General features: G+C 52.8%; 1 protein-coding gene across 3 annotated transcripts; it reads right to left on the bottom strand.

The window, feature by feature from the left end:
• Nucleotides 1-215: 215 nt before the first annotated feature.
• Nucleotides 216-20,592, bottom strand: Cluh (clustered mitochondria homolog). 3 transcript variants are annotated; one of them, XM_055619808.1, is made up of 26 exons: nt 20,380-20,592; nt 14,074-14,276; nt 13,339-13,510; nt 11,203-11,346; nt 10,918-11,042; nt 10,686-10,840; nt 10,461-10,586; nt 10,039-10,186; nt 9,779-9,871; nt 8,462-9,156; nt 6,553-6,779; nt 6,284-6,388; nt 6,040-6,140; nt 5,499-5,651; nt 5,357-5,419; nt 5,000-5,244; nt 4,708-4,792; nt 4,428-4,581; nt 4,211-4,350; nt 3,666-3,746; nt 3,464-3,589; nt 3,237-3,358; nt 2,968-3,061; nt 2,751-2,885; nt 2,591-2,664; nt 216-1,604 (listed from the first exon to the last, which is right to left on the bottom strand). In XM_055619808.1, the coding sequence occupies exons 1-26, from the start codon at nt 20,477-20,479 to the stop codon at nt 1,421-1,423; spliced, it is 4,050 nt and encodes a 1,349-aa protein (XP_055475783.1). In that variant the 5' UTR covers nt 20,480-20,592; the 3' UTR covers nt 216-1,420. The 3 variants fall into 3 exon arrangements, with proteins under 3 accessions (XP_055475783.1, XP_055475784.1, XP_055475785.1); XM_055619809.1 differs by having other exon boundaries at nt 6,284-6,385; XM_055619810.1 differs by lacking the exon at nt 20,380-20,592 and adding an exon at nt 19,965-20,055.
• Nucleotides 20,593-27,232: the final 6,640 nt, after the last annotated feature.

Below are 27,232 nucleotides of genomic sequence, written 5' to 3'. Positions count from 1 at the left end.
GTCACAACCGAGGCCTCCAGCCTTGCCCACACCAACCTTCAGGCGTAGGGTGCAGCTGAACTAGACTTCCACCCCTTCCACTTAGAGCAACTTGATAAACATAACCTTGAATTTGACCCAGTATAATGTACGCAATTCTCTCCCGGCAGCATATTCGATGGCCTCACTCAGACATGAGAGCCCGGCACACAGAGCACACAGGCGAGGCTGGGGCAGCAGGTTTCAAAAACTCACTTTATTCCAATGTGAAATGAAGACATGATGTTCTAAAAACAAGAAAACTTTCTTGATAGCTGTGGGGATGCCTTGCTGGCTCACACCCATTCCCTTTGAAACAAGGTCCCTGGACAGGTGGTATCCATCAACAGCTCCAGTGAACTAGAGGCTCTGTCTAGAACAGCTCCCCTCAGGCTCAAAGGGCGGCCATCTCTTTCAGGGACAGCAGACATAGAGAAGCGACACAGGCAGGCAGGGGGAGAGGGCAACCAGGGCAACAGGAAGCCCACCACCCCAGCGCTTCCTTGTAGAAGTGCTTTTATGACAAAGGCCAAGTAAGGAGCCTGGCGCCACAGAGGTGACAATCACTCCCGTGCATGGCGCTTGCCCTGGGTCCCCACCCCTCATCCCAACTGTGCATTAGGCAGCTCAGGTTAAAATGGAAGATACATTCAGACTGTTGGCCCCCAAGGTTATGCCCATCTGGGGTACAGGGAGCTGGGAGGCAAGTCAAAACCTGTGGCAATGCCACCTCTCCTGCTCGGCCGAGGCCAGGCACATGGATGCATGGGGGGTCCATCACCACTGGCCCCTTCCTCTCACCCTGAGGCTACAGGAAGGCCAGACCCGATCACAGTTAAGCCGCCGCAGGTCTCACCTTGCACCTTACTAGAGATCTGGCTCCCCCTCCCAGAACACATGAAAGCCCCCATCTTTTTTGGCGTAAACCTGGACTTTTAAGCTAGGCCGGGCCCAGGGGTAGTGGCAACAAAAGCAGCAGCCATAACGTCAAACATATAAATGACCTGAGAATTTGCATCTGCATGTCATCCACTCAGAACTGACTGGGCTATATACATCAGGACATCAGGAAGGACGGAGCAAGACATCCACAGGCATGGGCACACACACCTGCTTGACGGGGAGGCTGGGGGGCACTTGACCCCCAGCTGGAGCTGATGCCTACACACTTCATTCTTGTGTCTTCAATTAGGCCTCTGCATTGAATATTCATTGAACCAGTGCAAAAACATCTTTTAGGGGCAGGCAGGCAGGCCAGGGCCCCAGGAGATGGTGGGGTGGGGTGGGGTGGAGAGTGGAGGACTAGCTTCCTCTCTCAATCTGCAGGGCATGCCCCCTTCTCCTGGAATCTGTCTGTATCACCGGGTAATGGGGCTGCTGGACTGTCCATCTTTTTCTTTTTTTATCCCTGTAAGTTCAGGGAAGGACTTTCCTTGGCAGTCTGAGAGGAGCCTACGTCTTCCAGGGCTCTTGATGGCTCAGGCTCGGTGGCCATGAGTTCCTCGGCCTTATCCCTGTTTCTGCTGGCCTCCTGGAGCTGGTGTCGCCGTGCCACTTCTGCCTTCAGGTTTTCCAAGTCTTTTTGGCTGAGCATCAGGAAGCAAAGGTGGAGTCAGGGTAGCCGGGACCCTCTGCCACCCTGCTGCTTCCGTTATACTGACAACCGGGACTTTACTAAGCTCTTCGCTTCAGCTAGTGGGAAATGCATACACAGGTGCCTCTCCTCGAGGGACGGTGCCCCTATACTTGACACAGCATTTGCTCAGGGTGTGCCACTCCCACCCCTAACTTCAACTTGCTCTCAACCTCTGGCTTCTATAGCAGAGCACAGGCAGGCAACAGGTCAGGGTGCTCCACTGCTGGCTGGCCGACCAGCAGCATTTCCCACATGCAAGAGGGGGATGCTTTCAAAGCAGTCTGCAAGAGCTGTGGGAGTTTTCAAAAGGCTAACTGACAAGGCACAGTTCTGCACGAAACACAAGACAGCTAGAATGGAGTCACTTGTATGTGCTGAAAGTGAAAGATCACAGTAATACTGGAAAACAAAGGGCCAAGTACAGTGGCACAGGCTGGAATCTCACTACTTGGGAAAGAGAAACAGGAGGTCAAGGTCATTGTCAGCTACACAGCTAGTCTGAGGTAAACCTAGGCTACATGAGACCCTGTCTAAAACAACAAAACAAAATCAAGAAAAAGAAAAAATTTGAACAAGGTATGCTAAAAAATTCAAAACAAAACAAAAAACCAAGCAGTGGCGGTACACAGCTCAACTGCCATCTCTGAACACCTGAAAAGGTGAGGCAAGCGGGTCATGTGTTTGCGGCCAGCTCACTCTAATCCCAGCACTAAGACGCTGAAGCAGGACAGCTACAAGTTTGAGGCTAGCCTGGGCTAGCACTAAACTCTGTCTCATAAAAAGGAAAAATAAACAAAATACTAGAGCTATGTATTTCCTGGAGCACAGTGTCTGCGAGGAACTACAAGCAACGTCACCACAGACCTTACACTTTCAAAGTCTGAGCTCTACTGACGTAGAACAGAACCTCGAGCTGCTGCCACACTGGGGCCTCACCTGAGAGGAATGAAGAGGATACCGTTGATGACATTGAGCTGCTCCAGGACACTGGTCATGCTGGGAGCCGTGAACTGAGGGTGGTGGGAAAGGCCAGAGTTTAGTATGGCCTGGCAAGAGGCCAGGGCCCTGGACCCAACCATTCAGCCCAGGCCCACACCTTGAGGGGTGGGATGTTGGCACTGGAGCCACTGCGGTAGATCTCATTCATGGTGCGCTGCAGGGCCACAGCTTGCTGGGTCAGGCACTTGAGGTACTCAGAGCTCTCCCTGGTCTTCTCGTGGTCCTCCCCTAGCTATAACAACAAGGGCCAAAGAAAAGAGGGCTCAGGGCTGTGCACTCACAGGCAGAACGGTCACAGCCCTGCTGAGGCCCACCTGCGTCTTGTAGATGGTGTAGCCTTCCTTCTCGTGCTGGAGTGCCGATCGGAATTCAGCTTTGCTCTCATAAACCCGAGCGACAAGGTGGTGGCTGGAAGGGACAGAATATACGGGGCAAAGGAGGGACCAGATGTGGAGAGCACATGTGGGCTAGAGCCCTCTTGGCAGCTCCCGAGGAACCAGTCAAGGCCAGGCTCAGGGGCAGAGCTTCAGAGATCAGGTCCCTCCCCTGTACCACCATGGAATCTCAGCCAGCACTGCCTCACCTGAGAGCCACCTTAAGAGCTTTGGGCCCATGGTACTTGGTAGTGACAGCCAGTGCATTCTCCAGGAAGCGGAGGGATAGGTCATACTCCATCACACCGTGCAGCACCAGCCCAATGTTGTTCTAGGAGGTAAGGAAGGCGCTGAGTCAGTTCCTATCCCCTGCACAAAAGCTGACGTCCATTCACGGTGCACGGTGCATTCACCCGATTTCCTCTCCAACACTCACATCCAATAACGCCATCTCAGGGTGGTCCTCCCCAAACACAAGCAGCATGAGGTAGCGGGCACGGTACAGGAGGCTCAGGGCTGTGGACAGCTGGCTGCTGGCAAAGCAGTAGAGGGCCAGGTGCATCTGTGGGCGGGGTCAGAGTGGGTCAGGGTGGCCCGGGACACCGCACCCACACCCCAACCCCAGGGGGGCTACTTACATATTCCTGGATGGTGTTGGGGTGCTCAATGCCCATGACCCGCTCACTCATCAGCACGGCCTTCTGCTGGTTGCTGAGGGCCTGGAAAGAGACAGTATCAACTTGAGGTGAGCACTTACCCCAGCTGAGCAGCCCCACAGAGGTCTAGCCTGCAGTTTCTACCCTTCACACACAGGCAGCAGAGTGGCGGCAGCTGCTGTCACTGTGGAGCCTTCACTACACCGAGACCATCTGAATCTACCGTTCTACATCTTCTTCCCTAAAAGGTCTCATGGGCACCCCAAGGCCAGATTTTGTGCCACAGCTCTTACTCTCAGAATCTATCCTTGCCGCTGTCCCTGAGCGGCCAGCAGTGCACAGGCAGCTAGAGTTCTCCCAAAGCCAGCGAGTGAAGGGCACATGAGCTCACAGAACAACTTTGGGGCTTTCTGGATGCAACTTGCTCCCCCACCTAAAAGCCCAAGGGGGCTTCAATGGGGGGTGATGACGGAGACCCCAGGCCCTTCCCCTGCAGCCCCCAGCCTGAGTTGCCACAGCCCACATACCTCAGCGTAATCACCCATGATATAGTGGAGGCGGGCCAGGAGACGCAAGCAGGCGCAGATCTCCACGTGCATGGCTCCATACACGTTATTGAACAGGTTCAGAGCCTCATTGATGAGCTCACAGCCTTCCTTCAGGAAGCCTACGAGGCAGCCCGGTGGCAAGGTCAGGGCTGGGCAAGAGCCACTCCCATTTCCCCCAGCCCACAGTGCCACGCACCCTGCTGTACTTTGGCCTGCCCACTCTGGAAGAAGTGGAAGGCATCCGAAGCCTTGGGGTTGACATGCTTGACCACAGGGAAGATGTTGAGCACGTCTTCCTCAGTGAAGGCAGGCTTGTGGCGGCTGTCGAAGCTGTACTCCTTCAGCAGAATCTGGGGACAGGGCCCAACGCCCAAAGCCTCAGCCTTGGACAAAGAAGGACAGCACCTCCCAGCCCACCAGCATGAGAAAGCACCTTCCCTCTACCAGGAGGCCTAGGCTGGAAAGGGAGGGCCCACCTGGATCCCTGTTTTCAGGGAGATCTCCCGCAGCAGGGTTATCTTCTGCAGCCCGTAGATCTCCACAGCCTGGTCCACAGAGTCACTGGGGGTGGGAGCAGGGACTGAGCAGCCCTGCACATACCTGCTCCCCCCATTCAGCACTAACCCTCAGGGCCAGCCCCACTTCCCATGCTGGTCCCACACCACTATACCAGTCTGCCTGCCTTCTTCACTCCAGTGCCCTAGATGCCGCCTGGGCCCCAAGCCCCAGCCTTTCACACCCATGGGCACCCATCCCCTGGGCCCGCACCACTCCAGGGTGAAGTCAAAGTAGTTCTTGGCCTCCTGGCAGATGTCCTTCCAGAGCTCCTGGGGGGTCATCACAGCCCAGGCAGTGTTGTCTGCAGCTCCTGGAGGCCGGTTTTTCCTCCTCTTGTTCCTTTTCTTGGAGAGCAGCTCATCGGCAGGCAGGTGGGCCACGGGGTTGGGGTAGGAGCTCAGGAAACAGTTCAGGAAGTGGCTGATGGCAGCTGAGAGGCCCGAGAGCTCCACTCCCTGAGCCAAGTTTTGACTGAAGTCAGGAAGGCCCTAAGCCCCCACCCTGGGCTCTTCTCCTGGCCCCATGCCACCCAGGGAGGTCCCACCAAGTTGGAAAGAGTGGCGGCACCTGAAGATATGTCTTGAAGATATGCTTGGCGGAACGTGTGATGAGCTCTCCAATGCTGATTTTCTGGGGGGTCAGAGAAGGAAGTCTTGGGCAGGTTCCAGGCCTCCAGCTGCAACCACCTCCCAGGCCAAGCCCCACTCACATAAATGTGGTCCAGCTGGTCCCGGGCTGGGCTCCGCAGCACCAGATCCAGCACCTTGCCCAGGTATCGCATGTTGATGCCACGCTGGCGCATCACCTCAGCCAGCGTGGCCCCATCCATGGGCAGCACAGCGTGCTCTGTGCAGTCCTTCACCTGTGGGGCTGCATCAGGTCAAGACCAGCGCCAACCCTTTGCCCCTACCCCTCTGGGTCTTCCCTAGATCCCTAAACGAAGGACAGAATTAAGGCCCTGGCTTCCTCGAGGAAGAGGGAAGGAGGCAAGGTGTGAAAGGGCATAGGAACCTACCCCTACCTTCTACATAAAAAAAGGAAACAGGAAGAAGGACACTGCCACTTCGAAGCAGCCTGGCCCCTTGGTTAAAGACCTCAGACCCACAGGAAGCACAGGGTTGTCTGGTCATGTGGGAAGGAACCACACTTTACTTCGTCACCCTGAGAGGGTCCCAGTCTGAGACAAGCATGGCACCTGAACCAGGGCCCCTTCTGGCAGTCCCCACCCATCCTTTCAGCCCCTCCCTCACCAAACCAGGGATCTGGCAGGAGAGCAAGAAGGCAGCTGCATCTTTCAATAGCTGCTTCTGGTCCCGAACTTCATCCTGGCAGGACTCAGGAAAGCGAACTCCTATAGGGAGGTAGAGAGGAAGGCTTGAGACAGGAAGATGACATCAGGAGGGTAGCTTTCTGATGCTGAGGGCCTCAAGCCCATCCCATGTTGTGCCCTTAGCTGCAGGGTTCCTTCACTGATTATTCAGCCGCAGCACTTGCCTGGGGAGAAGATGTCAGGATTGAAACGAATGTCGAAGGCCGTGCTGCTGATGGAGCCAACAGCCGTGCAGGCGTTGCGGATCACCTCGCGGCTTCGAGGGTCTACTGTGGAGATGTGTGAGAATAAGAGGCACAGCTGTGCTACCATGAGCCTCTTGCCCCACAGCCCACTCTAGAGATGTCTGCCTGCCTCTCAGAGACCACGAGCCACCTGTGGCTGAGCTGCCAGGACCAGCTTGGGTTCTCCCAAACAAGCGCAGCAACCCTACCTGTGCCATCGTCTGAGGCAATGGTCTCTGCCAGCTCCTTCACCTTGGCCAGGCCACTCACACTGCTGCCCTCCTCCTCCCTTCCTGCCTCAGGTCCTATGGGGCCTTCAGACTTGGTCTCTGCGGAGGAGGGAGGGCCACCGCTCTCCAGCGAGGTGGGGGCCTCCACCCGGCCGGCCTTCTGCTGCATCAACTGTAAGGCAGCTAGCTTCATGAAGAGAAGGTACCTAGAGCAAAGCAGAGCGGAAGGCTGCAGCGGGGGCTACCCAGCGCATCGAGGTTGTTCAGTGGGCAGTGAGAGCACTCGCTACTCTTCCAGGCTCAGTTCGCAGTGTTAACATGGTGGCTCCCAGCCATCCACTCTCCAGTCCCAGAGAATCTTGTGACCTCTATGGGAGGAGGCACATGCGGTATACATCCATACATACATGCAAGCCAGACATTCCCACACACAACTATAGGAATTAACTCTTACACAAAGCAAAACACACACAAAAAAAGGTGGGGGCCCAGCCCTTTAACCCCAGCTCTTAGGAGACAGAGGCAGAGAGATCTCTTGAATTCAGGCCAGCCTGTCTACAGAGTAAGTTCCAGGACAGCCAGGAGTATACAGAGAAATCCTGTCTCATAAAATAAAACAAGAAAACAAAGCAAACAACAACAACCAAAAGGCAGGCCCAGTCTCCAGGTCTTTGGGGGCAAGGAAATGTTGACACTGGGAACACTTTCCCCTGTAAGCATGGGGACAGTCTGTCCTGTGTACACGTGAGAGTACAGGCATGCCTGTGCCAGACAGCAGGTCAGAGCAACACCAAAGTGTGATGTTGAACATTTGCAATCCAGCACCAGGGAGGCTGAGACCGGAGGATTGGGGCTTTCAGGACAGCTTCTATTACACAAGCCCCTGCCTCAAAAACAAATACACAAAATGGCACTGAAGCCCCCTCAGTTAGAAGACAGCTGGGGCATATCGGGGGGAGGGGGATCTAGGCCATGGCTCTCAGGAGCGAGAGGAAGAGGAATGTCAGTGCCGTCTGGAAGGAGCACACCATGGTGTGAGACTCAGCAGATGCGCAGTCAATGCCAGGAACACCAACACTTTCCAGCCTGTACTATGACATTCTTCCTGTCTTTATTTTTTTACTTTATTTTCAAGACAGAACCCTGTCTCATAAAATAAAACAAGAAAACAAAGCAAACAACAACAACCAAAATAGGCAGACCTTGTCTCCAGGTCTACACAGGTTTCTCTGTGTATTTCTTGCTGTCCTGGAACTCACTCTGTAGGCCAGGCTGGCTCTCTACCTCCCAGAGTGCTGGGATCAAAGGCGTGAGCCACCGTGCCTGTCTTTGCATGTGTGTTTATATGGGTGCATATGGGCACAAAAAAGCCACAGGCGCACAGCAGGTGTCCTGTCTTACCCTCCACCCCGCTCCCTTGAGACAGGCCCTCTCCCGGAACTCACACCTATGTAGCTTCTATGACTGTTCCGTTCCTGCCCTCTCCCCACAGTGATGGGTCACAGACACATGCTACCCTTGTGTGTTACGGCTTGGGGATCTGAATTCAGGTCCCCATGTTTCCACGGCAAGACGGCAAGTACTCTCAGTCACAGAGCCTCTCCCCAGCCCTGCACCGACTGGCATTCAAAACCACCCCAGGAGATTTCCAAATGCTCCGTAAGAGCCCAGGACTACTTTGCCAGGACGGCTGGTTTAGCCACTTGCTAGTCTACAACTGACAGAGGTCCTGCTGAGGCGAGGCAGGCGAGGGCTGGGGTGTATAACCGGGCTCTGGGAGGAAGGGTGGGAGTTCTCTCTTCCAGGATCTTCCTCAGAACAGATCATGCTCCTGACAGAGCCAGCTGCTCTGTCAGTGCAGTCCAGGCCTGCAGCAGCCTCTCCTCACCTGTGCTCCACAAAGGCATCCACTAGCTCCTGGCGCAGACAGCACAGCTTGTGTCGATGGGCTCGGGGGAAGCCAGCCCGAGTGCACTCCTCAGGCAGCTCCTCACCAGGCACAGGGAGAAAGTTGAGGTCTGGTGGGAAGGTACGCAGAAGGTCAAGGATGTAGTGGCGCCCGTCATTGCCAATGATGCCCTTACACTCCACCGAGGAGCAGAGCTCCACCTCCTCGTCTCGGTCATTGAGCACCCGGTGACGAAGGATCTTGAGGGGCCGGCTGGTGCGCTCCAACAGCTCCAGATAACGTGGGTGTGACACCACCGTCTTGCCAAAGTCAATGGAGCCATAGATGACACTCTGCTCCTGGTCCCGCTCCAGGATGCCAGGGATGATGGACTGAGCTGTGACTCGGTAGCCTCGGTAATCCACGACCACCGTGCCCAGCGTGTACAGCCCCTCCACGTCCACAGCATTGTATGTGCGGACGCCATTCAGGTCGTTGGTGGGCGCCACGTAGGCTGCCACATCACCACCGAAGTCCTTGTAGTGGTCCCGGACGTCAAAGCCCAGGCTGAAGAAGATGTTGTTCCAGATGAACATCTGCATCTTGGTCTCCTCGCTGGGATTGATGGCCATCACGTTCCCATCAATAACTGCCATGGCGCCCCTTGTAGCTGCTGCTGTGAAATCACTGTGCACCTGGGGAGGCCACGGTTGGGAGGGTGAGACAGGCCCCAGGTACCAGGGAACCACCTATCCTGCCCAGGTCACCTAGCTGGTGAAGGCAGCCAGGCCCTGGGAACCAAGGAACTCTAGCCTCAGTTTCTTCATATTCAGAAAAGGGCAACAGCACCATTTCTTTTTGAAACCTCAACACTTCTACTGAAAACATACAACTCAGGAACAAAATGGAGTATGTGGGGCCAATCAGATGGCTCACCAGGCAAAGGTACGTGATGCCACATCTGACTACCTCTCTTCAATCCTTGGGCCTGCAGCAGAAGGAGAGAACTGGCTTCCACTGATTGCTCTCTAAATGAGCGCACACCCGCCATGCATGCGCACATACGTGTGCTTCCGCGCACACACACAAGGCAGCATGTGACCCAGTGAGAGGCCTGCCCAGTCATGGGAAGACATAAAGAAAGGTCTCCAAAGTCTCAGTGAAGCCACAGAAAAGATCGGAGGTGGTCTGGGAGGCACAGGACTGAGACACCCTGCAGGTCCACCTCCAGTATTGCCAACAAAGCTAGGCTGCCAGCCTCCAGTCTTCTCTTTACCTACAAGCCCCGTTAATAGGTAAGCTTGAGGCCGCAGTCACCTTGAATATGGCTCTTTCTCGAAGCAATCGCTCAGGCAGGTTCTTACGGGGCAGCTCCCTTGTTGTCTGCAGCTCTTCATTCCAGTCCCGGGTCTGTGGAGGGGCCAGGGAGGCAGATGCAGGCTCAGCCTGCGTTTCCTGACCTGCTCTGGGCTATCCTCCTCCCCCACCTCCCCTCGAACATGCCCCTGCAGATCAGAGGGAGCCTCCTGGGAGAGGCACAGAGAGAGCCTGGCGGGGAAGGCGGGGCTGGGTAGCACCTGTCCAGGGATGTGCTCCTCGTAGCCCAGCCTCGAGGTGTAGGCGTCCTCAGCTCGCACACAGTCCATGGCATGCTCCGCCTGGGGGGCTGTCCAGCTGTACACCTGGAACGGGGTGGCGATCCTCTCGAACGGGTGGCGCTGGACCCTGCGGCAGGTGGGGAGACGGGACAGCCCTCCGAGCTTAGTGCCCAGCTGTGAGTGCCTCTTCTGAGGCCCTGACTTTGTTCTGGCAGCTCTCACCCACAGACGCCACCCTGAAGTCAGACAGAACAAATGGGCACCTCTCCCAGGGCTGCTGCCCCCTTCAACCAGGGACTGTTGGGCACTGGGGCAACATTTCTTCAGGCAGAGGTGGTGCTGGTGTGGGGTCTAGCCTGTGACTGGAGACAGGACAGGGCACAACGGCACAAAAGTGCTACCTTTTCTTCTGTAGCACAGCAAAGTTCTTCTTGAAGGTTGGGCTGATCTGGTTGAGCAGCTCCACTAGGGAATGGCTGAGGAAGCGGGGGCTGGCAGGCTTGGGGTTGAAGTGGTAGGCTGTGGACCTGCAGGAACAGGGTCACTGAGCAGGCGCCACAAGGATTTATTCTTAGACCCAGAGCAGGGGGCATGCCATGGCAGGCGAGGGCCCCGCAGAGACTTACTGATTCAGGTAGAAGCCCCTCGTGGACGCGGTGATGCTGACTTGCCGGTCCTCGGCGGTGATCACAAACAGGTACATAAGGTCTCCGTGCATCTTGCGGTTCCCAGGGGGGGGGTTCCAGCCACTCATGGTGAGCACTTTCAGACACTGCAGGGGCTGCAGAAATGGCCAAGCATGAGGTGTCTTGGGCTCCTCCTGCCAGGGTTACTTCCTTGATGCTTCTGTAGCCTTACCTTCCAATCCCGATTCTGGGGCTGCAGGGGGCACAGCGGCCGCTCCCGGCTCCCTGGCAGGATATACTCAGGTGGCGTGCAGTCAATGGGGTCCATCTCCAAGCCCTTCTTCCGCTTCCCACTGTCTAAGGGACCCAAGGCAGGTGGTCAGCCAGGATTTCTGTGACTTAACATGGCCCTGGCTTACCTTGACCTTGGCTTCAGCAAACCCTCCCCAGCCCCACATAGAAATGACCTGCAGGCCTTTGCCCTCTGCACAACTCCAAGTGTCAACTTTCCCCGCACCTCCCAGGTCGCCGTCAGTGAAGACACTCAGGAAGGACAAGGAGTTGCAATCAACTCCATTGAAGGCATCGGATGGGTCCAAGCTCTTGAGGAGGTCTCGGACATGGCGCACGTGGATTCGGGCCTCACGAACGGTGTAAGGCTCTGCCAGAAGGAGAGCGGAGCATTACTATAGCCCTAGAGAAATAACCTGCCCTGCAACAAGATTTGTAGAGTGCTTTCCTGGGGGGCGGTGTGTGAGAAATTTAAGGCGAGATCTCTCTACATAGAGGTCTATGCAGCCCTAGAACTATGTACCCAGGCTAGCCCTGAACCGACAGTGCTATTGCTGCCTCAGCCTCCCAAGTCATAAGGTCATAGGTAGGCAGGCAGCCACCGGACCCAGCTTTCTTTCCTTACAGTGCTGAGATGGCAGAAAGGTGTGGAACCAAGTTGAATCTGCAGCCACTGGGGTAGCTTGAAATTTCTTTTTTTGCAAGGTCGGGGCTAGGTGACAAAGCTTAAGACAGGGTCGTATGTGGCCCTGGCTAGCCTAGATCTAACAGTGGTCTTCAAGTCTCTGCCTCTAAGTGCCAATATTAGACACAGACCATGACTGCTGGTTTTTATTTTTAAGTGTGTCTTAAAATTTTTTGTTTTGTTTTGAGACAGGGTTTCTCTGTGTAGCCTTGGCTGTCCGGACTCATTTTGTAGACAGGCTAGACTCAAACTCACAGAGATCTGCCTGCCTTTGAGTACTGGAATTACAGGTGTGCATCACCACACCCAGCTTTTGTGTTTTTAAGCGTTATCTGTGTGTTCCTGTGTTACTGTATGCAGTGTGTGTATATGGGTAGGTGCCCATGGAGGCCAGAAGAGGGCAGCAGAACCCCTGGAACTAGAATTATGGCTGTTGGGAACTGCCTGAGGTAGGTGCTGGGAACTGGAAGAAGAGGATATGCCCTTAACTACGAAACCATACCTTCCAGCCTTGAATTTTCCAATTAGGCTCCCATTTTTTAATTCTACTACCAGCCAGCTATCGTGGCACCTAACTATACTCCCAAACACTGGGAGTATAGATGGGGATCAGGAGTTAAAAGCCAGCCTGGACTACGTGACACTGTCACAAAAAAATTCCAAACTTCCACTAAGATGAACACTTAAGCTGGGTTTCTGATTTCCAAACATACACAAACCTTCCTGTTAGTAAGGTCTTGTTTGCAAAGAACATTTTACCACCTGACTCCTGAAGTCCACACAGGCTCTGGAGAACCTGTCAGAGCCACGTTCTGATACCTCCAGTCTCAGGGGGCCTCCACAGCCTCAAACTCATGCTCAGAGACGGTGTAAGGACTTGACATCCCAAGACCCCCAGGGCCAACACTGTCCTACAGTGTGTGTTTTATGGAATTTTAATGGTTTTTCACAAGGTCAAGAAGTGGTTCTCTGATCAATTGTGAAGTTAGCTGTGGCACAAACTTTCTCATTTCTTTACCTCTTTCTTTATTTGCCTCTTTGGTTTTTTGAGACAGAGAATGACTCTGTAGCCCAGGTATACTTGAAACTCACAGCAATCCTCCTGCCTCAGCTGCCAAAGTGCTGATTTCACAGGCCTGCGTCCTGTGCTCTGCTTTCTACATCTGTTTTTATTGGGCTGACAGTCCTGGGGATTCGCTCTGAGCTGCTACAGGAGCTGCTCCTGTCCTCCCTCAGGAGTTATGAAATGTCCCAGCACTCTGGCGGCAGAGGCGGGCAGATCTCTTTAAGTTCAGGGCCAGCCTGGTCTACAAAGCGAGTTCCAGAATAGCCAGGGCAATATACAGGGACCCTGTCTCAAAAGAAAAACAAAACAGAACAGAATGGTAGAAAATCTTTTAAGCTCCCCAAGAGGCAACACCTATCTTTTCAGAATTTGACAGGCTGATTTCAACCTATCAGTTTGGGAACTGGACATTTAAAAATAGACTCAGGTCTTCAAACTGAGGGCCACGCAGTAGAGATAAAGGGCATGACAGCCTGAGCAGCACACTCATGGGCCAGTCCTACCTCCTCGTGCTCAGATGGACCGCAGAGACACCAGTACTTGTGTTTGCTACAGTATCTGGCCTAACTCCGGGCCCTCCTCTGGCAGCTGCCAGCTTAATCTTGACCAACCTTCCACAACTCGGAGCACCGAGCCTTCCTGCAGCCCCTCAACGCTGCGCAGCTCTGAGAAGTGGTCCAGCATGTTGCCATCCAGGTGCAGGGAGAAGCAGGTGCGATGGCAGGTGTCCTCCCGGTCCATGAGCACCTGGTGGATCTCCTGCACCATCTCCTGTGGGGACACCTGCCAGGGAGAGAGGCCACTCTGCTAAGAAACTATATGGCAGGGTACAAGAGCACACCTCCATGCTGCCAGGCCAAAGTAGCTGGGTTGTCAGAACGAATACCAAGTACCCAGTTTGCTACTTTTTGGATTTTAAATCTTAATTTCCAAACCCTATCCGGAAGTACTGTGTTCATTTTTATCTGTATTTGTATATATACTTATGTAAGCTTACTAGACAGAGCTTGACTCCAGAGTCCCAGGCCTAAACCACTTGGTTTATAGGAACCAAGAGCAAGCCAATCCTTCAACCCAAGGACGAAAAACAGGAGAAGCAACACTGAAGCCTCCAGAACAAATGGCTCTGCCTTGCCAGTCGCTGCTGATGGTTGTCCTCTAGTGATGGGGCAATAACTTGAACCCAGCCTCATCCACTGCCCTAACTCAGACCCTGAGCAAAAGCCAGGACTCTTAGCTTCCTGCCTAGAGGCCCTGCACATACAAAGATAAGGCTTGGCTTTCAAACATGCTCCTCTCCAGCAACAGACTCAAACCAGTCCCCAGTACATCTTCCTTCATCTTACCTGCAGGGAAAAGGGCTCAATACCAGGGGCCAGGATCTTCACAGAAAAGCCTGTGTCCTGAATGACAATGACTTCCTGTCCAGTGGTCTCATCTCCAGGCTCACCCTCATCCAGCCCATTTTCCCTGGGTGGCTCAGATGTCCCCTCTTCTTTCTTCAAGTTCTCTGAGCAGTCACCATTCAACAGCATGACTGAGGGGGGAGCTGGGGAAGGTGAGAGCTGAGTCAGATGGGCCTATCTGGGCAGCTGCGGCTTTCCACCTCACACACCCAGTTAGGAGCGCATCCATCCCACAGACCTACCAGAGACCAGCTCCCTAACTGCACATGTGCAGACGACTGTCATCTCCTTTCCACATTCTGTGTCCCCCCTTTCCACCCACCTAGTTGAGATTCCTCTCCAGGGCCACAATGCCACACATCAACCTTCTCTAGTGGCAAGACCACTGCTCATTTCCTTCTCTTCTATCCAATGATCCATTCTCTCCAGTGATCTTGAACTACGGGCTGATCTCAGCCCCTCCTAAGCTCATTTCTCATATGGATTCAAAAACTCTCCCATCTGTAAGCTACCTGTAAGCTAGCCTGGCCCAAGTTCAACAGAGATAACTGCATCAAAGGCTCTTTTTATTAGAATACAATCCATTACCCCCACAGACTAGTCCCTGCTCTCTCCCTAGCACCTCATCACCTACCCTAAACCTGCAAACCAAACTGTAGGTATTGAGCTTTGCAAACATGACCTTGGTACAGTTTTCCAACATCAAAAGCATAATTTCTGAACCCTCCTGATAAACCACTGATGACTCAAGTATGGGCCACCGTTCTAGAGCACCTACATAAAACCAGCCTCAGCTCTGCCAGCCGCCTTCCCTCTCACCTCTGTGCTCTTCATTATGACCCTCTACACACAAACACACACGCACGTGCGCACACACATCACCATCATCACTGTTGAACTATTCTATAGCTTCTGCTGGATCAGGCTCTCATCCATGATAATACTGGTCTACTAGGAAACTCCAACTCATCTGTAAGTCCCAGATTTGTTCACTTTCTCCAAAGCCTGCCGAAAGGACCCCCGCTGGCAGAAGTACCAGCCCCATCACTGCCAGAACACAGGCACTGGCTCCGGGGCAGCCCCTCTGCTATGCTGTGGATGGCTGTTCATATCAGCAGTTCTCTGCTGTACCTTCGACCTGGCTCAATGTAAAGACATCAAATTAATTAATGCTAGCCTACATTCGAGCCCAATATTTGCGAACAGCACCACACTTAACATGCTGTGGGAAAAGGGAAGCAGGTGACAACCCTACCCTGCCCTCACCCAGCACTAAAGGGAGAAAAAAGGGGGGTCCCTCCATCCGTAGGAAGCCTCCAGCTAAACACAGGACATTCACTTGGCCCCAGCATCTGCCTGTCAGCCTTGACAGGCTCCTTGGCTTGTAGCCTCACCAGCCCAACTTTGAGCAGGACTGTTCAGACAGAACAGCTATGCTCTAGTCCAGCCTATCCAGACCCCAGGGTCCCTTTCCTACCCTGCCACCAGGAGTGGTAACAGGGTACAAAACCCCAAAGCTGTAGAGAATCTGCATAATGGTGGGGGTGTGCCTTTAATCCCGACACTCCGGAGGCAGAGGCAGGGGAATCTGAGGCCATCCTGGTCTACAGAGCAAGTTCCAGAACAGCTAGGGTTACATAGAGAAACCCTGTCTCAAAAAAATCCAAAAAGAAATGAACAACCCACCCAAAGTGAACACTTATGAGGCTCTAAATTCTGAGCAGAGCAGGACAGAATATGGTGGCTAGTTTGCTAAGTGCAACAAGGGTGTGCAGATAGGTGAAGCTCACCTCACTGGGTCACTGGTGATTTTCCAGCTGCCAATTCCCTAGAATGGAGGCAGAAGCTGGAAAGGCCCTCTCAACAGAGGTCCAGTTTTGAGCTCTGAAGATATAAAAGCAGGCATTTAAGCCTGCTTTTTGGACCTTAGTAGACAACTTGTACTTCTCCAAGTGTTTGCAATGGAGGACAGAGAGGAAGAGGGAAAAGGCAAGGTGACCCCAGCCCTATTTCCTAAGTGCATGGGCCTGCACCCTGGGATAGTCAGATTTAAGGGAATGTTCCCCAGGGACTTCCTCTCTTCCAGGACAGGCAGTCTTGGCTCTCTTCTTTCCTCCAAGGGGACCTGAAGGCCTCTCCACCACAGGATTAGCGATAAGTGATCTCTCTGGTCAGTCATTGGGTCCACACAGCCCCACAGCCCACCTGGTGCAGTCATCAGCTGTGCTCCTCTTGGCTCAGGAGTCTCAGGACTGCCATGGCAATAAGGCAGCCAGATCTCTTGACCAGGCCCAGGCCCAGTGCTGCCTCTGTCTCTCGTTCCAATCTCTGCTTCTACCCTTGTGGTAATGCAGCTGGTAGGCACAGGGCTGGCGCTCCGGCTGGCTTCAGATTTCAGTGGGGCCTGGACTGCTGGGGCAGCCCCGGGAAGGGCACATTCCCCCTGCCTCTGATTCCACTCAAGGTCGGGCAGAAGGACGGCTGAGGGCCAGGAGGCCCCAGTGGCTCTAGGAGCCTGGAAAGAACTTCTATCAGCACTCAGGCCTACCTCCTCACACAGTTCAGAAAAGGGACCGCTGCTAGTGAAGCCATTAGGGGAGCCGAGGAATCCAGCATTTGGGGTACCTGGGCCCCTTAGGATAGAAGGAATTGGCGGCAGGCTGGCAGGAGCAGAGCTCAGCAAGGAAGTCCTCTCCTCAGCTCCACCCACAGTGGTGGCGGGCAGGACCGCTTCAGCCAGCTGCTGACAACAGCTGGCACAGACCCGGGCCCAGGCCATGAGATAGACACCCCTTGTTCCACCAGCTGCCGACACAGAGCACCCTGCCTTCCTGTTAGGCCAAGGGACTAGCCGAGGCCTCTGGCTCCTGCTGCCCTCTGCAGGTGACCTGGCAGCTGGTATCTCCCTGAGAGTCACTGGTTCTATGAGAGGGGGATGGGCCCCAAATCTCCCAGAGGACAACTGCACCCAAGCCTCAGGACTTTAAGCTGCACCAAGAAGCTGGCAGACTACCTCTTCTTTTCCCAGCAGCCTGTGCGCCGCCAGGAGAACACCAAGTGTCTCCCCTGGGGAAAACAGAGCTGCCAGCAAGAAGCTGAAGGCCATCACACCATGGAGAAGCAGCATGCCCAGCCTCGCCAGGGAGCCTTCACAGTGCCTCTGACTTGTTGCCAGGGCTCAGTAAGGATTGCTCTGGCATCCATACTAACCAGCATGGGGGTGGAAGGAGAACCAGGCTCTCACACTAGGTCCCTCCAGCCCCAGGAATGGCTAAGCAGACCCTTGGCTTCTCTTCAACCCTAGCAGGTTCTAAGCCTCACACTATGACCTGAGGCAAGAAAGGTCAGGTCCAGACAGAGCTCCATTCCTTCTAACCCCCCTCCCCAAACACACCCTAATCCCAGGAGGAGAGCAGGAAGCCTGGTAATAATGCCGAAGGGTGCTAACACTGTCTGCATTCTAGCTGGCATTAACCCAGTGTTCTCTCCAGGCTCACTCCCCAGAAGTGCCATGTTCAGATCAACCATCCCATCTCACGGAAACTAAAGCTCCACAAGGCTAGTAAGTGAGCTGTCCAAGGTCACAGAAGCAAAAGGTTGTGAAGCTAAGTCTAGGAAAGGTAGGTGTGTCAGAATCCCAAACCCAGGCCTCTGGGTACTACCTTTGAGTACAATCTATTGTCATACTCCCCAAGGAACCAGGCTACAGCAGTGCCTTCCTCCCAGAAGCCTAAAGGACTCAGTCCAGGTAGTGCCTATGGCCATACGATCACCCCGGTCTCTACTCCCCTGCACTCAGATCCCAGAATTACCTTTGAGGACCTCCGCTTTAGGGAAAGTGGAAGAAGGCAGTCCTCTGCAGAAATGGGATCAGTTGCCTGAATGGTTCTTGGTGCACGTGCTAACCCACTCCTACAGTCTTCAGAGATCAGAGTGGAGAGACAGCACATGCCTTCCCTGCACCTGGAAGTGCAGGCACTCCACTGGCCAGAGATGGTCAACGGCAGCAGTAACAAAGGAATCTCAGTAACCATAAGTAGCCTCTGTGTGCCTCCCCAGTCTGACAGCCTTCACAGACCATGCCAGGCCACACCCTAGCTAAGGAATCAGCAGGTGAGGTTACAGCAGGAAGTAGAACCCCAAAAGATACACCACCCCATCTTAGGAGGCAGAGGAGGACTGGCAGCCAATGGAAGACCCTGTTTGCCTTCTTTCTGCTCCCCCAGACCAGAAGTAGGTCTTCAAGATCCAAGTATGGTTCACTGTTTTCTCAGACACCACCCAGAAGAGCTTTAAGATCCTGCTGAAGAGCTTATAAGCCCCTAAATTCTCTCCAAGTCTGCCAGTCCCCTTCAGTTTCCACGCCCAACTCAGGGAGCCCTCCCCTGTGCAGAGGGAACTTGACACACCACTGTGAACTTGAAAAACCTGCCTGTTCTCTTAACCCCTAACAGCTACTTTATTCCTAAGAAGGCAACTGACCCTTGCTTGCCTTGATCCCTTCCTCAAAGGTACCGTGAGCTTCTAGAAATAGGGGCTGAGGGTCAGGGGCCTGTATTCTCATACCCAAGCAGAAGCCTGGCCAGGGGTAGTAGAACGGGATGGGGGCATGCTCCATTCATGTTCCTTCCTTTGAGCAGATCCAAGATGGCCATAAAGTGAGTCTGTTATCTATACCAGCTTTTGGGGACACAGAAGCCAAGGTCCTACCCACTAGAAAGCTGTGTCCCCCAAGATGAAGAGCTATACTGACCCCAACCCAGTGCTCCCCACCCCAACAGCCCCTCAGCACATAGTTAAGACGGGAACTTCATTCTGGGTACTCACCAAAAATTCTCTACTGTTCCAGGTCCTAAGGCCCTTGAATCACACACATGATAAACCAGCATGCCTATCTCAGCTTCCTCTAGGTCAGGCTCGGGTAGGCTTGGCATGCTAGCCATAAGCTGGAAATCCAAATGCTTCCCTTGACAATGAAATCACTATGACCTTGGACAAGCTGCTTCATATCTCTTCACATCTCTTTGATGGAGGGGAAAATTGCCAGCCTCAACCCCAGCCCGCCCATGCATTCAGAGCCACGATATTTTCAGCATTTCTCGTTCTGTCCAAACCCTGGCCTTATCTAGGCAACGTAAGTCCACTGTGATGAAAAGTCTAGCAAACGTTAGGACCATCCTTACTCCCAAGTCAGCCCTACTCTGTTGTTCACTGAACCCGGGAAGAATGATGAAGATGAGCTGAGACAAGTTCCTAGGTGGAGAGCTGAGGAGAACAAGAGATAAGGCAGGCCTGCCCACTTAGTGACATCCGGGTAGAAAGGACCAGTCTTGGCACTGAGGAAAAGCAAGGAGGCCCCAAGAAGGGGTTCACCAGCTTCAAGGCTGGAGTCTGAGATTTGGTGAAAATAACAGAAAGGACACAGAGAAGTAGGCCCCACCCCTAGACAAGCCTCGGCCACTCCCAAAGCCACTGCCACACAGCCCCCACGGGGGAGAGCTGGGAGCTCCACTCCACACTAATGACCTTTGCCTTAAAAACAGCAGCTCTGGTCTGACCCACTTTTCGCAATAAGGCAGGTTAATGATCAAGTTCAGGCTCAAACACCTCCCCCTGCCAAAGAGCTAGGCTTTGCCCCCCCCAACCGCTACACACACACAGGCAGGACCCCACCCCCCAGACCAAGTGGAGGCCAGTTACTAAAAGAACTGAGACCACAACCTGGCGACCTGCGGCTACACCCTTGTCTCCCCCAACAACACACCCCCCCCCCAACTTGCGCTCTTCCCACAGTCCAAGTTTGGGCAGCGCCAAACTGATTCTCCACTCACAGGGCTGCGGCTCTGCCGCACAGGAACGTCTACAAGAGGATCAGAACGAGGCTGGGCCGCAAGTGTCCGTAGCCCCAGGCCCAGGGCTCCCCAAGCAGGGGCACGGAGGGGGTGGGGCCGCCGAGTCCATCGGTCTGCGGCGGCGGCGCACCCTCAAACCAAACCGCGTGTGCGCGCACATGTCCCGCGATCCTGCGCGCGTGTATCCGCCGTGGCTGCCCTTCCACGGACTCCACGTGCGAGGTCCGGGCCGTAGCCGGGGGTGCCAGTGAAGGTGACCTTCAGAGCGGGGGCGGCCCGGCGCACCGCCCACACTGACGCGGAGGGAAGGCGGCTCGTCCACGCCGAGCCCCGAGCCCTCCCGCCCGGCTCGGCCCGGGCCCCAGCCCAGCCGCCCCGGCCCCGGCCCACTCACCAGCCGCGCTCGGCCGCCCCTTGCCGCCGGCCTGCGAGCCGTGCTCCCTGGCGCTGTCGGCCGGGGCGGCCGCCGGCAACTCGTCCGTCTTGATCACCATCGCGGGGGCGGCCGTCCGGCTAGCCTGTCCGAGCCGCACGCCGCGCCACTAACCCAAGTGCCCTGCGCGCCGCGGCCGCTGCGGGAAGGACGGAGTCACCGGCCCACGTGGTGCGCGCTGTAGCCTTTGACCCCGCCGCCGCTCCCCTGCCCCGCCCTCGCGCTCGGCCTGCCCACGGCGGCCGACGAGGGACAAAACACGAAGCACTCCCTCGTCAGTCCACCCATACAGTGACTCTTCCAAAGTCTTAAAGGCAACACGTCCGGGCTCAAAGGAGAGGCCCCGGCTCCCTGGTGAGGCGGGGCTTCCGGGAGACGTCCCCTCGGTTCGCCGCCTCTTGGGCGGGCGCCGTGACCTTGGGTGGAGACTTGTCTAGGACTGCCTTCTCTTGCTCCCCTCCGAACCCCAAAGACCCTCTGTTTGCTATTGCGAATCTGCCAAAACACCGTGTCCTGTTGTCGCGACCCTTGCCCCCCCCCCCTTTCTACTGAAGGGCAGGGACTAGAGTACATTTGGATTATTGAGGAAGGTCACCTGAGGCGGGTTGAGAGTTGCAAATAAGCATAAAGTATCAGAAACAGACTATCAAACTTGCACTGTACTGAGCACCACGGGCTCCTCCTCTGTCCGTATAACACAAACACACACATACACACAGAGAGAGGTAGGGGATGGGTTCTCCCTTACTTCCAGGCCAATATCTCAATATCTTGATTTACAAGGAAGGGCGCTGAGGACCAAGGTCACATAAGAGGACAGCTTTAGGTTTAGATCAAACTAAATCTACAGGTCCGTCTTTGCCATCGTTGCTATTTTTCAGTTGTATTGCTTGGGTGGGGAATAAGGACTGAGGTCAGCGATTTCTGAAGGCGGTGACTTTTCTTGTGTGTGCCCTGCTGAGAATTGAACTAGGACCTCTTGCATGGTAAAGGCGTCCCTACCACTGAGAGACACCCCTGGTCTCAGGTGACATTTGAAGCAGGTCTTGCCAGGCAGGTAAAGCTGTCCAGGCAGAGAGGGAGCAGAGGAAGCCTTCCGTGCACAGGTCTTTACACTTGCTAGGATTTAATGGAACTTGGGAATCTGAAGCTGTGATGGGAGGGGTCTACATACACCCTGGTGTAGTTGCAAAGGAAAGTTAAGTCTACGTTCCTTTTAGGGATCCAGCGTGATGACATGGGCTGTAATGCCAGGTCTTGCAAGGTGGAGGCAGGAGGACCTGGATTTTGAGAGCAGCTTGGGCTGCACAGTAACACACTGAAATAGAATAAATAGGAAGTGCACTTTGCTCTAGATTGCATGTGATGAGAACTGCAGCCAATAGAAAAGGAAAACCTCCAATGAAGAGGGAGGGAGGGGAGAAATGGTAAGATTCTGTGTCAGAAAGATCCTTTTGACTGTTAGGTGAGGGCAAAGGGGAATTAAACAGGACTAAGGAGAAGTGATTTCAGGCTATTGCAAAAGAAAGCTGGAAACACGAGCAAGACCTTATTGCTAGACTCACAGAGAAGGCAGGCAGGGGACCCGGCACAATGGTTCACATCTGTAACGCCAGCACTCAGAAGAGTTTGAAGTTAGCCTGGGCTGCATGGGAAGACCCTGCCTCAAGGAAACACACAAGCAAACAAAGCCAAAAGGCATGTAAGCAAGACAGTGTGTAAATCTAACACTGGAAGTCGGTCTCTCTAGTAACCTTCGCCTGTCTCTCTAGTGAACATAAGCAAATCATTACCATCTTGCTGAAGCTCAGGTGTTTTGCTGTGTGTGTGTGTATACATGTGTGCAGGTCAGTTGTCTGCCTCATTTGCTCCTCTAACTTTTTTTTTTTTATGTATATGAGTGCTCTATCTGCTTGTACACTTGCACGCCAGAAGAGGGCATCAGATCCCAGTATAGATGGTTGTGAGCCACCATGTGGTTGCTGGGAATTGAACTCAGGACCCCTAGGAAGAGCAGACAGTGCTCTTACCCTCTGAATCGTCCCTCCAGCCTACATAGCCATATCACCCTGAACTCAGGAGCTAAGCAGGGTTGGCCTGGTTAGTACTTGGATGGGAGATCTCTGACATCTTTTTAAAAACTTTTATTACTTTTGTTACTTTGGCTGTTCTTCCAAACCACATGGTGGCTCATATCCATCTTTAATAACATCTGGTGCCCTCTTCTGGCACACATGCAGCCAGAATATTGTATAAATATTTAATAAATAAATAAATCTTTTAAAAAACTTTTATGGAGGCTGGAGAGATAGCTCAGTGGTTAAGCACACTGTCTGTTCTTTCAAAGGACCCGATTCAATTCCCAGCACCCACATGGCAGCTCACAACTGTCTGTAACACCAATTCTAACACCTTCACAGTAATGCACATAAAATAAAAAGTTTAAAAAACTCTTTCATTAGATGATTATTTAGGGGTGTGTGTGTGTGTGTGTGTGTGTGTGTGTGTGTGTGTGTGTCCCTCACCTCACCTCATTTTTCAAGACAAGGTCTCTCACTGAGCTTGGAGCTCAGCACTTGGCTGGCTAAAAAATCCCAGTGATTCTCGGGTTGCCATCGCTGCTGGGTTGGAGGGAACCAGCCCTGTGCCTGGCTTTGTGCTTCACGGACTGAGCCATCTCCCTGGGTCTGCTTCCTGTTTGTCTTTAAATATGTTTCATTTTCAGTTATATGTTTGTACATATGTCATGTGTGCACATATGCATACGTGCATCTTAGGGGGGGGGTTTGCAGCTGCCCCTGGAGGTAGATATGAGTGTTGGATCCCCTGAAGCTGGAGTTACAGTTGGTTGTGAGCCACACTTGGGTCTTCCAGAAGAACAGCAACACTCTTAACAGCAAGCCCTCTGTCTGGCTTACTCCCTGTCCTGTTCTGTTTTTTTGTTTGTTTGTTTGTTTTTGTTTGTTTTTCTGGTGTTAGAGATCAAAATAGGGCTTATGCACTCTAGGTAAACAACCTACCTCTGAGCTACACCCCCAACCTAAAGGTACTTTCTTTATCAGATGAAAACATCCATCTAGGTGTTGGAGAGGTGGCTCAGCAGTTAAGAGCACTGACCGCTCTTCCAGAGGATTGGAGTTTCAACTCCCAGCACCCACATGGCGGCTCACACCCATCTATGACTCCGTTTCTAGGGCCTCTGATGCCCTCACACACCTATGTGCAGGCAAAACACCAATGAGCGCGAAATAAACAAATTATTTTTAAAAATCCATTTATCTAGCCTCACCTAACTGCTGGAGACAGTGGTTACCAACACACTTGGAAAAGTGCATAATACCAATACTCATGATTCACTCAGATTGGGAAAGTTTAGAGATGCAAAAATACCGGCAGTTGCTGACCCAGAAAACTCCAAGCAATGTCAGGTGCAAGGCTGCAAAATGAGGGTTCAGGAAAGGCTGTTCTGAGTGATCAGGACACACAAAACCCTTCTGGGAGGAGGTTGTTCTTTGGGTTATTTGTTTGAGAGGGGTCTTTATTCTGTAGTTTAGGCTCGTCTGGAACTCACACACAAACAAGGCTGGGCTTGTTTGCAGCAATCCTCCTGCCGCCTTCTGAGAGCTAGGATTCCAGGCATGCACCACCACACCTGGCTTTCCTTGGAATTTTAAATAGATAACATACAGAGCTAGGGATGCTGCTCAGCTGGGAGAGTGCTTGCCTAGCACACACCAACCCCTGGCTTCTGCCTGAGCACCATATAAACGCCAGCATAGTGGCACAAGCCTGGAACCTGAGCTCTCAGATTTGGTAGGCAGAGTCAGGAGGATCATAAATTCAGCTATATAGTGAGTTAGAGGTCAGCCTGGCCTTCAAGAGACCTCTTCTTTTCTTTTCTTCTTTTCTAAGATTGTGTAGCCTTGGCTGTCCTGTTTGGCCAAACTGACATGTCTGATTCTTTTTTGTTTGTTATGGTTTTTTTTTTTTTTTTTTTTTTCGAGACAGGGTTTCTTTGTGTAGCCTTGGTTATCCTGGAACTCACAGTGTAGACCAGGCTGGCTTTGAACTCACAGAGATCCACCCGCCTCTGCCTCCCAAGTGCTGGGATTAAAGGGATGCAACACCATGCCCAGCTGGCACATTATTTCATTTTTCAAACCAAAATATTATTTTATGCATGTGGGTATTTTACCTGTATGTATGTCTTGCCTGTACACCACATTCATGCAGGAGCCAGAGAAGATCAGAATTCTTGTCTGATTCTTTGGAACTGAAGTTCCAGATGGCTGTGAGCCACCATGGTGGTGCTGGGAATCAAACCTGGGTCCTCTGAAAAAACTTTTGAACTATCTCTCCGGTCTCACAGCCCCTTCCTTGGAGACAGGATCTTACGGTGGAGTGCAGGCTAGCCCTGGGTATCCCCAGCATGTTCTCTATCTGATGAAGGTTAGGTGCTTGATATGTTCGTTGGCAAAGTGGATGATCCAGGTACAGGGAGTGCCAAGCAGTCCTTCTGAGGGCTCAGAGGGAAAAATTTTGCTGTTGGCTCCTAGTGCCACCTTTGATCTCCATTACTGTTTATAACACCTGGCTTTCCTTGCAGAAATTTCCTCTGTGTGCTGTAGCATTGTTAACCTTTGACCAGAGCATTTTCATAATGCCTGATTGAGGCCCACTGGCCTGAGTCCACACAGGCTGCCAACAGAAACTCTCTTCCTAACCCAGGTGTCCAGGTGTGATGGTGCACACCTGAGACCCTAACATTTGGGAGGTAGAAACACGAGGATCAGGAGTTCGAGATAGACCTCAGATACATGATAAGTTCAAGACCAGCCTTGGCTACACGAGACACTGTCTCAAAAAGGAAAAAAAGGAGAAGGAAGAGAATGAGGAGGAGCCGCAGCAGCTCTTCTCTAAGCCTTCCCATAGCCAGTGTCAGCAGGGCCTGGGATCCATCACTTCGCTTAGTGTCTTTCCTCTGTCCTTCTCAGTCCTAAAGCACTACTCCATTCTTTGGGTTGCTTTAGGGTTGCCTGGACTCCTCAGTTTCCCTGTTTCAAGGGTCTCACACAAAGATGCTGAAGAAATGGGGAGGTTTATGTAGGCCAAAACGCACATAATCAGTCTTCTCAAGGCTTCCTGCCTTCCTACTTACTGTTATGATGGACACACTTACTCAGCTGGTCCTGCCCACCTCCTCCTTTTGCCCAGGGAGCTCCCCAGGCAGCTGGAACAGTGAGGTCTCCCAGGATTGCAGGATGAGTGCCCTAACTCCAGGTCTGAACTTGGGGATCAAGAAGAAGAGATGAAGATCTGCCAAGAAAGAAGGATGACAACAGGGAGAAGCCCTAGGTCTCAGTTTCCCCATCTGTAAAATCAGGGTTACATTTTATATGATAGTTTCTGCAAGTTATCTGATGCTTTTTACATCTCCACTTCAAACCGCTGCTCTAAACTGGGCTTCCCCAAGCAGCACCCTGGCACCTGGGACTGTCAGATGTCAACCCTGAAACCAATCTCTTCTCTCCCTTTTCCTACCCCCCTTTCCACAAACTCTACTTGGCACTGCCGGTGCTTATCCAGGGTTGGGCCTTCTCTTCCCCAGACCACACCCTTCCAAGAGATTAGGCAGCAGGAACCAATGGAGGCCTGGGTTGCTTACTCTGCCCTTGTTGCAGATCCTTGTCCTGTCCACCCTGGGACCAAGCCTGAGTCCTAGACGTGGAGACCTGAATTCAAAATAACAAGCAGATGCTGAGTGTTGAGGCAAGCAAGCCTTAGTCCCTAGCGGTTAGGAGGCAGAGTGGTGAGGTACGTGAGTCTAAGGGTGTGGAACCAGCCGGGGCAGCATGGTGATTTCCATCCCCAGAACAGCAACAGCCAAGCACTTGAGAAGCAGAGGCAGGGCGATCAGGAATCAAGGTCATTTTTGGCCACATAAAAAGTTTGGGGCCAGTCTGGGATTACAAGAGCCCCTGTTTTAAACAACTACTACTACCTACTCACTAAGTAGGAGGTAGAGAGATGACTCAGCAGTTAAGACTGCTAGGTGCTCTTCCAGAGAACCAAGATTTGGTCCCAGAAACACAGGATATCTAACAAACACCCATAACTTTAGTTCCAGGGCATCCAGTATCCTCTTCTAATCTCTGTGAGCATCAGGCACTTGTGTGGTGCACAAATACACATGCAGGCAAAACACTCATAGTAGAAAAAACCTGTGATCCCAGCACTCTGGGAGGCAGAGGCAGGTGGGTCTCTGCCAGCCTGGTCTACAAAATGAGTACATGACAGCCAAGGCGACACAAAGAAACTCTCTTAGGAAAGACAAACAACAACAACAACCATCAACAACAAAAAGCCTGACTACTTAAATTAAAACACCTGGGTGGCTGTGCACATTTATTATCCCAGCAGTTAGGACACAGAGGTGGAGGAGTGAGAGTTTCAGGACAACCTGGGCTTCACACTTGAGACAAACACAAAGCAAATTTCACTATACTCTGCATAGATAAGCCATTTTCTTCTGGAGATGTGGCAGGTCTGAACTTAGCAACTGCAGAGGTGGTCAAGCTAAATTCCATTTTGCCCCTTCTTAGGTCATTTCTGGAAAACTTGAATATCAAGACCTCTGTACTAAGTATTTTTTTCCTCATTGTGTCAAACACACTTCTTGAAAAAATCAGCTTGAAGGAGGAAGGCTTAAAAAAAAAAAGCAAATTGAAATAAACAAACCTAACACCAAATACTATTTAAAAATTTAATAGAAATAAAAAGTTTGGGATGGAGAGATGGCAACCACATGGTGGCT

Source organism: Psammomys obesus, unplaced genomic scaffold (assembly GCF_907164565.1).
Source record: "Psammomys obesus unplaced genomic scaffold, mPsaObe1.curated_primary_1811, whole genome shotgun sequence".
NCBI classification, from domain to species: domain Eukaryota; kingdom Metazoa; phylum Chordata; class Mammalia; order Rodentia; family Muridae; genus Psammomys; species Psammomys obesus.
This window is presented reverse-complemented; position numbering and strand designations above follow the sequence as displayed.

Coding starts and splice junctions, on each gene's coding strand:
- Cluh (XM_055619808.1), bottom strand. CDS start 20,479: ATGGTGATCAAGACGGACGAGTTGCCGGCGGCCGCCCCGGCCGACAGC. Junction 10,841..10,917: donor CCCAGAATCGGGATTGGAAG/GTAAGGCTACAG, acceptor CCATTTCTGCAG/CCCCTGCAGTGTCTGAAAGT. Junction 2,886..2,967: donor ACACCATCTACAAGACGCAG/GTGGGCCTCAGC, acceptor TTGTTGTTATAG/CTAGGGGAGGACCACGAGAA.